The 12,701-nt window shown below is 42.3% G+C and overlaps 1 protein-coding gene across 8 annotated transcripts in view; it reads right to left on the reverse strand.

The window, feature by feature from the left end:
• ESR1 (estrogen receptor 1) overlaps positions 1 to 12,701 on the reverse strand; it is a 284,464-nt gene that overhangs the window by 112,495 nt on the left and 159,268 nt on the right. The window contains exon 1 of one of the 8 annotated variants that reach the window (XM_077349661.1): positions 12,066 to 12,238. The exons of the other annotated variants lie outside the window; for them this stretch is intronic. Within the exon in view, the coding sequence (XP_077205776.1) occupies positions 12,066 to 12,130 (65 nt within the window). The 5' untranslated portion in view covers positions 12,131 to 12,238. Of the gene's footprint in view, positions 1 to 12,065; positions 12,239 to 12,701 lie in introns of those variants that run through there. 8 annotated transcript variants of the gene reach the window in all.

Raw genomic sequence — 12,701 nt, forward strand, 5'->3', positions numbered from 1 at the left:
TTACATGTATCTTTTTTCCAGTTATGCACAGAATTGGGCCCCTTCCAGGGCGGTCCCAGAGCTGGCCTGACTTGCCCCCTCAGTTGGCCCGTTTCAAGGGAACAAAGAGAAATATGTGTCTCCTTTTTTGCTGCAGGATCCAACGGTGTGTATGTCGGGGTTAGGCCATTTGTGAGTGGGAAAAGTCCAGCTGTCACTAGTCAGGCATACCCAGCTATTCCTCCCACCCCTGAGTGCCACTTCCTTTACCTACCCTTGCAACCTTCCCTGGCCTTTAAAAAAAAAAAAACATGTCCAATTGCATTACAAAATGATTCCAATGTAACCACATGGCAACCCTCCCCACCCACCACCATGTTTGGTTGGTACCTTTCCTTCTTTCTCTTTTTTCTTTAGGATTCAACTTCATACTTGGTTTTAGTGAGATCAGAGATAGTCTGTTTGAGTGGGGGGGGGGGGGATGGTGAGATTTAAAAACCCACCTTTTGGTATTCCCTTGTTTGTGTTGTTACAGTTTTGCATTTCAACGCTATCAATTTTTAAAAAATTATTTTAGACTTGGGGGGTGCTCAAATGCAAAAAATGATGCTGGAAGATGACTGGGAGTTTTCTCCATGTGACAATGTTTGACAAGTTTTTTTTTAATGTCGGGAAGTTTTGACTTCCTGTCCCTTGGCTATCACATGCATACACCAATCTTGTTACCAGTCAACCATACCTCTGAATTGTACCAGACCCAGGATTATAACCAGTGACAACCAGACCCTCTGGACTGTATTCTACGGTGCCAGAAACCCTGAATCAGCACCTATAATAACAGACCTCATTGTGGGCCAAGAATAGCACCTGTGTGCTCTTCAAGCAGGACTCTGACATTTGCTGTGGCCTAGACATATGTGATCATGTCAACCTGCCTCCCTCTCCCAAAATGGCCAATGATGGGCCTGGACGGAGTGGGAAGGGTCCTCAAATGGGTGGCCCACAGTGGTCAAAGCACTTCAGCTTTGACCACTGTGTGACATGGAATGCTGGACTGGATGTGCCATTGGCCTGATCCAACATGGCTTCTCATGTTCTGATGCCTAAAGAATGTCTGATTCATATCTGTTAAGTGCCAGAGCTCATCTTTCAATACTTGTAAAAAAAACTAGCCTGATAGCTTATGAAGTGTTCACAAACCAGAAGAAAACTATGCTGGTTATATGAATGTCCTCAGAACTTTCCTGTTGATTTGCTGCATCTATTCGGTACCTGTACTGATTAGTTTTTAACCTCAGTTCAGTTCTCAAATTATTGCACTTCATTCTCCCTCAACTGATTTTCACCCCTTTCTAATTTTGGTTTCTTCTGCCCTTTCCTTCTAGGCTTACTGACCATTTCTTTGTCTACATAACTGATGCTTCACCTTGCAAAACATTGTACAAATGATTACAGAACAATAAATCTTAAGAACATAAACAACATGCACTAATTCATATCTTGAAATAATATTCTTATATTGCTTTTCCTTCCTTTAATTCAACATTTTCTGGTGATCATCGAATGCACAATCTCTATCATTTAAGAAGTAAGATTTTGACTCTGAGTGATTGGCTTTGGTATCATTATAAATCTTTGAATACATTTTATTGGGATGGGTCACCCATATAACTTATTAAAAGGATGACATACTGGAAGATGAATCTGAACTAAAAAGAAACATGGCCATTTTCAAACTGTCTTAGTATTCTATTTCAGTAACTGGTTGTTAATAGTTTTTTTCTTTCACTTCATTTAGTAACCGGCTGCTAGTGGAATTTGTTTTCCTGTTCACACAAACCCACTTGCATTGGATTAGCAAAGCATGGTTGAGCTGTTTGTGAGGAAAACTGCTTTCGTCCATTTTCTATTCCTACATGGTGTTTCTGAATCGCTGTGGTATATTGTTTAAAACGTCCACAGATTTTCCTACAATGTTTCTTTTTTTTCCTGCCCCTTTTCACAATGTGATTTTCCATGGACTTTTTTTTAAAGTCCTAAGTTGAACACTATATCTCTAAACCTATATTAGTGCTAAATCGGTGCTATAGCAACACAATTGAGATGCTTTGACTTCACTGACTCCATCTCAGTGGTGCTGCTATAGCATTGTAATTCTATGTTGATTCAATGACTCAACTTAGAATATTTTTTTAAAAACCCTCTAAGACCATATGGTAAAAAAGAGGAAAAGGTGTCAATGGGGGAAGTAGTACTGCTTGAAATGACCGTAGCATTAATGAGATGGCTCATTAACTGAAGTAAACTTTGATGTATGAAACCCTTGTTTCTGTATTGCTTTACTTGAAATCAGCTGAGTAATGTAAAAATTTTCACAGATGTAGCTGATGGGATTGTATTTTCATATGCAGGCATATAAGGGCATCATATTAGAAGACTATCCATAATACAAAATATTCAATTCTAAGTATGTGAAACTTGGAGTAATATTTCAGCCACCCACCACTTTAAAAACTAGAACACAACCTATAAACAATTTTATTCACCAACACTACCAATCTGAATTTCATCCACTGACTGGTTTCCAGATGGTACAGTCAATGGATACATGCCATTTGATTTTGGCCTACTAAAGGGCCACTTAATAAGGCAAAAATCCATTTGTCACTGGAGGGATTCTTTCATCTGGTATCAAGACATAAACCACTTTTTAACAGTACTGCAGTAATATAACACTGGAGTGACACAGTCACTAATTAGCAAGATCAAGACACCTGAAAGTCTGAAGAGCAGGTTTTATTACTAAGAAGCATGAATCTTTTCCACGTTCTTGACAAAGCAGTAAAATAGAATAATGTTTCTAAGAGAAACTTCTGAAAACACATACCTAAAAAGGTCTATGCATGACTCATAAAATCAAACCCAAACAAAACTGAGAATTTGTGGCTCAGTAGTATTCAGTGTTCCCTTCTGACTTCATCCTCACCTGCTTCCAGCCAATTTCAGTGCTTCAGCAAGCTTCTCTGCCTACAGCTACAGCTTTCAAATAAATACCAGGAAGCAACTGATGGCTCTGAGGCTTTAGATTATTATAGTAGAACATTACTATTTTAAAAATCTTATTTAGAATCAGAAAGAAAATATATAGAATAGAAGCAATGGAGGGACATGAGGCAAAGTAGATGAGCAATGAATGGACGACTAGTGCCTATTTGAAAGCCAAAACATCCTTCTGTTTGTTTTACACGTCAATCATTGTCACATGGCAAAAACTACCAATCATCTTCCAGCGTCATTTTGTCACATTTGAGCAACCCCCCCTTCCAACTTTGAAATCATTTTTTTGCTTTTCTTTAAAAGGCTAAATTGTGTTACAACTCAGTTCCAGCATAATGAAATTCAACCCTCCAGTCCCCTTCCTCCCCTTTCCTGGGAAGGAAATGTGAAGGCATGTATATACACATATACACATACATGCACACACAGCAGCACCCCTCCCAGCCTTCTCATTTTCCTCCCAGGAAAGGGGGGGAAGGGGGCTGAGTGGTGGAATTTCATTATACTGGAATTGCATTCTTAATATTGCATCTTACTGGAGTGAGTCACAATTTCCACATGCAAAAACATCTTGCATGCTCCCCCTACAAAATATATATTTTATCTATTTATCTAATTGAAACTTTAAGATACACTGCAGCATTTCCAGAGGAGGGCTACAAATATGGTGAAGGATTTGGAGATCAAGTCTTATGGGGAAAGGTTGATGGAGCTTGGTCTGCTTAGCCTGGGGAGAAAACAACTAAGAGGTGATATAATAACCATCTTCAAGTACTTTAAGGGCTGTCAAATAGAAGATGGAGCAGAGTTGTTTTCTGTTGCTCCAGTGGGGCAGAAAAGAACAAATGGGTTGAAATTAATTCAAAATAATTTTTGGATAAACATCCAGAAGAAGTTCTTGACAATTAGAAGTTCTTCAGTGGAACAGGCTTCCTTGGGAGGTGGTGGGTCCGTTGGAAGTTTTTAAGCAAATGCTAGGTAGCCATCTAACAGAAATACTGATTTTATGAACTTAGGAAGATTGTGAGTGGGTGGGCAGGAAGGGATGTGCCAGTGTTTGTTTCTTGTGGCCTTTCATTGCATACCCACGGAATTGCTAATCGCCACTGTAGGATGGTAGGTGAGTTTTCTCCAGGCCAGGCTGAATTCTGGAGATTTTTGGTGTGAGGATCTCTTGGGCATGAAATTGGGTTCACTGTGGGTGGGCAGGTCGTTCTGATTTCCTGACTTGTGCAGGGGGTTGGACTAGTTGACCCTGGAGGTACCTTCCAAATCTATGATTTTATTATTTGTACCTCACTTTTTTCCCCTATGGAGACAAAGTGGCTTACATTGTTCTCCTATCCTCCATTTTATCATCACAACTGTTGAAATATGCAAGATCTGTTGTACATATACACAAAGAAGTGACTGGGAAATCCTGCAGAGGCAGTAAAGAGAAGAGACAGCTAGAATAGCAAGGTTAGGGACCTTCCCCTGTTTCAAATAGTTCCCCTTCTTGCCTCTCATTGGCTCATTCAGGTTTTTCTCTGTTCTTCTGAGTTAGTTAGTTCTCTTCCTGTCTCCAGATAGAGCACACAGAAATACTTTTCTCTCTCCTCTTTCCTATACAGGTAGTTCTCTTATTCAATAAATTTATTTTGTTATTAACTAGTATGTGGTCAACATCTATGCATATTTAGACTCTGCCAACAATAACAACCCCGTGAGGTAAGTTAAGCGAAAAGTGTCTGATAAGCACAAGATCACCCAGCAAGTTACCATGACATCAGTAGGGATTTCAACTTGGGTCTCTAAAAGATCCATTTCCTGTGTAGCTGCACCAAAAAATATCCTTGTTAGATACAGTGAGCAAGCCCAACCAAGGAGCTTTTATAAGGATCAGGAAATATCACCTATTCCATTATGGCTTATTTTGTCCAAGGAGGATTCCTTGGTTGTTATGAGTGCTTCCTCTAAGCCTTAGAGCAGTGGTCCCCAACATTTCTGAGGCTGGGGACCGGCAGGGCATCGGGCCGTGCCCGCGCATCCGGCCGTGCCCGCGCATCGGGCCGCGCCTGCGGGCCGCGCCCCACGGGCCGTGCCCGCGCATTGGCCCGCGGGCCATGCCCGCGCATCGGGCCGCGGGCCGCGTTCACACGGCCGTGCGGCCTGGCCCTGATTCCCTCTCCCTGCCCTCCCGCAGTAAGAAGCTTCCCGGGCCGCAAGCTTGCGGCCTGGGAAGTTTTTTACTGCGGGGGGGGCGGGGAGAGGGAGCTGCGGCCCGGCGCCATGGCCTTCGCGGCCCGGCACCGGGCCGCTGCCCGCAGGTTGGGGACCACTGCCTTAGAGTAACCAGATTGTCCCAGTTTTGGAGGGACATCTGGGGGTACCTGGCAAATTGTACTTATGTTGAAATTAAAAATATATATATTACAATACTATTTTTGCATTCTATGAAACTTTTTGTTGCTCCATATAGACCAAATTTTAAATCTAGACCCCCCCCCCCCGGTCAATGACGTCCCGCTTTGCCAATGTTAAAATCTGGTCACCTTAGCTTCCTCTGCAGTTCTATCCTTTTGCCAAAATGGAAAGGTTATACACAGCCCAAATATCTGCGGAACATCTATCAAATCAATCACCAATTCAAGACTAATTTTAGGCTTGTGTCCCTGCACAGAATAAGTCTTGGAAACTGAAAAGCAGACTATAATTTAGGTGCACATGCAGCATTGTTATTTATGTAGAAAGCAAAACTCCCTTTCTGATTAGCCCAGGGGAACAAGCAGTTAACTGCCCGGAGAAAGTTAATTGTGAGCCTTACTCAACAACACAACCTAACAGAGCAATTTTCAAAGGTACGGACTTTTGCCCTTTGCAATACAGCCAGAATGTCGAGCTACAGACTTGTAGAAAGAATGTAGATGGTCGTAAGAGAAAGGGGGCGGTAAAATCATTGACCTCACAGTTACACAAAACAGCCTTTGTCCATACTTAACTAACTTTTTCAGGTCTGAACAAATGTTCACAAGTATATCAAACTTGATCCCTTAGGCTCAGTGGAAATACTTTTAAAGTTGAATTAATCTGTTATGGTTAGATTTGATTGCCCTTCGTAGAGGATGGATACATTATTAGATGTGTGTTCCCTAATGACACCAAAGTGTCTCTAATAGATAATTTGGACACAAATGTTTTATAAAACAAAAATATATCTTTATAAAGCACTGTTGCAACAGAACAACAATTGTTGAAAAGCAGAAAATGGAAACTACCATTAATTTAAGTGCATAGATTGAGAATGCACTTGGTCAAATATTACAATCTATTTTTACTAAGACAAAAAACAGACTCTAAATGTGGCTCAAACTTTATCCTAAAAACGTAATTAAAATTATATTGCTAGCATGATTTTACAAGGAAGGAAACACTGACTTTGTCTTTAGCAGAAGGACTGAGGCTGTCCAAAGTTTGCATATCAACTTGGACTACAAGGGATCAATGTTGACCACAAGAACCAGTATGATCATTTTAATTTCCCTTAAATGCCATATTGAATGTAATATTTTTTATTTCATATTGATTGATTGAACACCTATGTGACTTGCTATTTAAAAATTCTTTTATACTGTTCTCATCCTTACCATAAGTTGCTCTATATATTTCTGAAAGGGCCATCTGGGCGGCCCTGTCTGCATGATGTCCGGACCCTGACCCGGACACCGGAACACCCGGTCCATCCAGCTCTTCTGTGCCGGTGGGCCAATCCGGACACCCAGCTTGGGCTGGCACCTGCAGCGCCCACCTCCAGGAGCTGAGTGTGAGCCGCTCGCCCACCCTCCTGGCCAAAAGGTTCCTGGCTGCCAAGGAGGGCACTTTGCTGTCTCAGCCCGTTCCCCGACAGTTCGCCCGGTCGCCAACTGTCAGCGCCGGCCAACCGTTGGCTCTTCAGGTCAGTGCCAGGCAGCGGGGGCCTTTTCTGTGCTGCTTGCCCTGCTAAGGGCTCTCACCACGTCGGAGATGCCGCAAGAGCCCTTCGCAGCCCAAAACTCCCTTTCTGATTAGCCGCAGCCAACTCGCCGCGGCCGAGGAGTGCAGCCGGCGAGAGAGGGCTTTCCCTCCCTGGTTGGCCCGCAAGGGGCTCTAGCCGTGTCGTGAATGCAGATTCAGCCCCTCACGGCCCAGGCGGGAAGGGAAAGCCCCCTCCTGGAGGCCGCACTCCTCACCCGGGCTGGGTTGCCCCCAAATTATTAAAAATTAATTATCCCATACACAGACAGGGAAGAAGAGAGGGTTTTTCCCTCACAAGTTAATGTCTTGGGTGTAGTGAAATCACCACACATACAATGAAGGAAAATCTTACTATAAAATCAAGTCTCTATCCCTGCTTAAAGGGGATGCAGTAGAAATCACATGCACTCTCCCAGGCCCTAATAGCAACTTTTTCAAACGCTGTTTCTTTGTTTGTTAATAATCTAGTTGTACATATAGCTTACTGAATAGTTGGAAATGGTTGCAGAGCATTTCTACTAACATGAAGGGTTGCCAAATACAATTTGTGAATTTCCCAGACATTTGAGGGTAGATCCTGGAGAGGGTGGGGTTTGGGACAAGAGGGACCTCTGTAGGACATAATGCCAAAGAGATTCAACCTGCAAAGTAAACATTTTTCTCCAGGGGAACTTCTCAGTTGCTTGCAGACCTCTACAGGGTATAATGTCACAGAGCCCCACATCCAAACCAGCCATTTTCTCCAGGGCAGACTCTAATTCTGTCATTCAGGCCTTGCCTACGCTCCACCACCACCAACCAGCTAATGGTCCCAGGTCCTAAAGAAGCTCACCTGGTCTCGACTAGGGCCTGAGCCTTCTCTGTCCTGGCCCCCACCTGGTGGAATGAGCTCCTGGAGGAGATCAGGGCCCTGAGGGACCTAAAAGGGTTCTGCAGGGCCTGCAAAAGGGAGCTCTTCCGCCAGGCATTTGGTTGAGACCAGGCATAACCAACAACATCTGAAGGGCCCCTGCTCCCTCCCTCCCAGAACTCCAGCAGTGCGCTCTGCTCCTGGACCTGTTTGCATTGTTTGCACTGTTTGAACTATTGCAATTATCAGTTATTAGCATTTAGAAAGCTTTATGTAAACCACCCTGAGCCTCTGATATAATGAATAATGAATAATAAATAAGGGAGCTATATGACTACAAGAAGAGCTCCTGCCTATAGGAAAACCAGCTTCACTATTTTTCCAGGCAATCAAGACCAAGTGACATGGCTTCTTGATTTCCCTTGGTTACCTGGAAATATTTGTTCTTATTCTAAACTGCAGTTCACCCTCCAGTTTCAGTCCAAAGAGCCAGAATTTTCTGTTTTAAGTGTTAAGCAAATCTAAGCACTAGAGAGCTCTTAGTGGATAAATACCTGGAGAATTGTGGGTGGAGGCCGGGGAAGACAGGCCCCCCACCCTCAGTGCTATGTCAACCGGGGCAGACTGGCTTCAGTGCAACACAGTCCACCTTCCAAAGCAGCTATTGTCTCCAAGGGTTTTTTTTGTGTGTGTGTGCTATCACGAGATGGTAGAGAGACAGATATTCACAGATGTGTGGGATGGAAAATTATTTTTAAAATTTACTATCACAGTAAAATTTGCAGTGTCTATAATAGGATTGGCAACTCCAGGTTGAGAAATACCAGGAGATTTTGGGGGTGGAACGATCCTTGTCACTTGGAGATCAATTGTAATAGAAGACCTCCAGCCACAACTTGGAGGCTGGCAACTTTACTCTGCAGTCTGGAACTCCTACAAGCAGTTTGTATGTAGTCAGCCCTGTTGACTTATTATCTCTTATTATATGGAGTAAATAAGCCAATGACAAAAGTGGCATTTGGCTGAGGCTCCCCCCCCCCCCCAGAAACACTCTCCCTGTAATACCAGATTCCATCATGGGAGGGCAATGTGGGAGAAACTTGTAAGGATGCAGATGTTATTTTAGAATGTTATAATTTGAACTTGTATTGTTTTATGTGATGTACACCACCCCAAGACAGCTGGACCAAGAGGGGCAGTCTTATGAGTCAGATAGATCTATTTTGCTTCCTATTTTATGTACAACAGTCTTTCCAGCATATGTCTCTCTGTTCATTAGCCTGCCAGAATCTCATTTGGAATTGCACATAAGAAGCCCAATAAACATTCACTCACAAATGCAAGTGGCATAATGTCTTCATCATCATACATCATACATATCATCATACATCATACAAATACATAAAAGCAAACACTGCAGAAATATCTTGAAGTCAAAGCCAACTGAATACATTTTGTTAGTATGCTGCTATCTTTGCTAGCAATTTTATCACATGAATAATCTTGATTTTTCTATTTATCCCATTATAAATTTTTCTTCATTCTAGTATTGTTCTTATATTCTGTACCTGCTTGTGTGAGATAGACGGTTACTATTCAGATGTTGAATGGATCAGTGAACAAGTATAGCCTGATAAAAGTCTTGTGTTCTATCCTTAGGTAGTTAAATGTAAGCTCCTCTGTCCATCCGTCCATCCAGCCATTCATCATTTTCTCCACCCATACAATACATTGGTATTATTGCTATGGCTCATTCCCCACACATTGGATAATGCATTTTAATGCACTTTAGAGGCAGATTTTCCTGTTTTCCAAAGTGTGCAGAATGAGCCTACAAATACTAAACCACATTGCCCTACAGCTGTTTGGGGGGCGGCATAAGAAAATCTCTCACTTTAGATTACTAGGTCTCATGCCCATGAGACACAGACCATTTCTGAATGGAGGCATAAAATGTGTGCTATCTCCTTCTTGCAAATGTGTAATAGGAAACTACACGTTTGCACACTTCCTGATATTTATATTTATTTATTTATATTTATTTCCCGCCACTCCCGAACTGGAGAGGGGAAGGCAGGTAAAACGCTACCAAGACAGTCACACATTTTTCCCTTCAGACAGGCTTGCCCCTGTTTGTGCCCTGACAGGAAAGGGAAACCGTTTTTTTTTAATGATTTCCCTCATCACAGAGCAAATGGGATGAAAACTCACACCAACTCCTGCACAACTGCGGGTTGCTGCTGACGTCAGGGGCAAATTCCTCATGCAGAAATGGTCAGAAAGTGAGAGTGTAAGACTTAGGAAACATTTAGAAAATGAGGCAGTAAAGGATGGATAGTTATTGGGAGGGGAACCCAGCCCATATGCATAAAAGGCTGGTTTCAGCCATTAAAACATCACATTGATGAGGTCGGAGTATGGAGATTGGTGAGGTGACAGTTCAGGAAGTGTATCAACAAATAGAAGAAGAAGAAGAAGAAGAAGAAGAAGAAGAAGAAGAAGAAGAAGAAGAAGAAGAAGAAGAAGAAGAAGAAGAAGAAGAAGAAGAAGAAGAAGAAGAAGAAGAAGAAGAAGAAGAAGAAGAAGAAGAAGAAGAAGAAGAAGAAGAAGAGTTGGTACTTATATGCCGCTTTTCCCTACCCGAAGGAGGCTCAAAGCGGCTTACAGTCACCTTCCCATTCCTCTTCCCACAACAGACACCCTGTGAGGTGGGTGAGGCTGAGAGAGCCCTGATATCACTGCTCAGTCAGAACAATTTTATCAGTGCCGTGGCGAGCCCAAGGTCACCCAGCTGGTTGCATGTGGGGGAGCACAGAATCGAACCCGGCATGCCAGATTAGAAGTCTGCACTCCTAACCACTACAGCAAACTGGCTCACCAAACCACTACACCAAATACTGGGTGGCAAGACTGCATAGCTTATAGTCTCGGGACTTGGGCTACAAAGGCCCCTTTCTCTGCATCCCTTTTTCTCTCTTTTATAACTGATCTAAGTATGTGGGTTGTTCAAAAAAAGAGATAAAAACTCAGACATGTGGAACTCAGACAGTAAAGAGCTTTACTGATAAGCATCCTCACCTTGAAGTGATCCTAGGAACCAACAAAACAAACACCTTTCATCAATTAGTATTATTAATTTTAATTAGCACAATAGAATCAAAACTTCTTTTCTGTCCCCTACCCCTACAGTGCCTCACTGTAGATTGTACACCTGCAAGCAAGTACTGGTAGCAATTTGTTTTAATTTGCCGTTAAGTGCTAAATGAATTTTAAACTCAATCTAGATTAACAAACATCATCATGAAAAACATTGTTATGGTTGCCTTCCTGTATAGAAAGCAGACAGTAACTGAAGTTTCTAAACTTTACAGTGGCTGTTTCCACAGGCAGGCTTTCTCTGTCTTGGCTTCTAAACAAGAACACGGCTTTTTTGAGCATCAGTACCACATTATGCTTTAATTGCTATATTTCCAGGGTTTCCCCATCCTCAGTGTGCTCTATTCCAAAACTGCTTTATTTATTTTATACTTTCCAAACATTATTTCATTTTTTTCACTGCAGGGCTTTTATTTGTTTAAGTTATTGCTATTGAGCTATAGCACCATTACCAAAATTGATCTTTTCCATTTCAAATTTTAGTTCTTCTAAATTTCCAGTTTTCATTCATTAAAAATGAATTCCCCAGCACTTTCTGTTGTGGAGATATTAAGGGAGTGGTCCCAATATTTTTTATCCCAATTGCTTGGAAAGGAATGGGGAGGATAAGCTACAAGATGGATGAAGTAATATTGTTTGTATGCTGATATTCTGTTATAACACATGTGTGAAGAAAAACAAAGGTGGTAATTTGCCATGGCAGCCATGATGGCCATGCTCCTGACAGCCAATGCAGAATCCTGTGAAGCAAACACTGAAGAAAACATTTGGAACAAGATGTGTCTAGAAAAGTTTCTAGAAGTGTCTAGAAAACTCCTGCATGGGAGCCACTACTTGCAAGCCACTGCATACGAAAGCTTATGCACAGAACAAACTTTGTTTGTCTTAAAGGTGGAATCTTGAGTGTGTACTTGCTGCATGGAGGCTATAGCTCTCAGGGAACAGGTTCTTTCCACTGAGGCTAGGGTTGCCAACCTGGAAAACCTGAGACAGAAAGAGAGGTTTTGTGAAGAGACCCTTTGGGACTTACCAGAACAGATTCACTCCTGTGCTCAGCTGATTTGCTGCTGCGAAGAGTAGGAGTCTCGACTGCATGTTTTGACTGCGTGGTGATTTTCCTGCTTGGTGCAAAGGTTGCAAACAGCATGCACTGTCTAGATAGGCTGATTGATATCCCAACTTCAAATACAGGCTAATGAAGTCTGAACTTGCTGAGACTGACAGGGGAAAAGATCTTTAGGTCTTAGCGGATAACTCAGTGAAAGTGTCAACCCAGCTTCAGCAGTGAAAAAGGCAAACTTATTGTTAGTTGTCATTAGGACAGGAATAAAACAACCAATATTGTGATTCCCCTGTATAGATCTATGGTACAGCCTCACTGGAATACTGTGAACATTGCAGAGCTAGAAAAAGTATAGAGAAGGGTAACCAAGTTGATTAGGGGGTTGAAATCTGGAACTTTTCAGTTTTGAAAAGAGACAAGTAGGGGGGCATGGTAGAGGCTTATAAAATTATTCATGGGGTGGAGGGGGTTGAGAAAGAGAACTTTTTCTCACTCTCCCATAATGGAAGAAGAAGAGTTGGTTCTTATATGCCACTTTTCTCTACCCGAAGGAGTCTCAAATCGACTTACAGTCACCTTCCCTTTCCTCTCCCCACAACAGAC

The sequence above is a fragment of the Paroedura picta genome, chromosome 1 (genome assembly GCF_049243985.1).
Source record: "Paroedura picta isolate Pp20150507F chromosome 1, Ppicta_v3.0, whole genome shotgun sequence".
Classification (NCBI taxonomy): Eukaryota; Metazoa; Chordata; class Lepidosauria; order Squamata; family Gekkonidae; genus Paroedura; species Paroedura picta.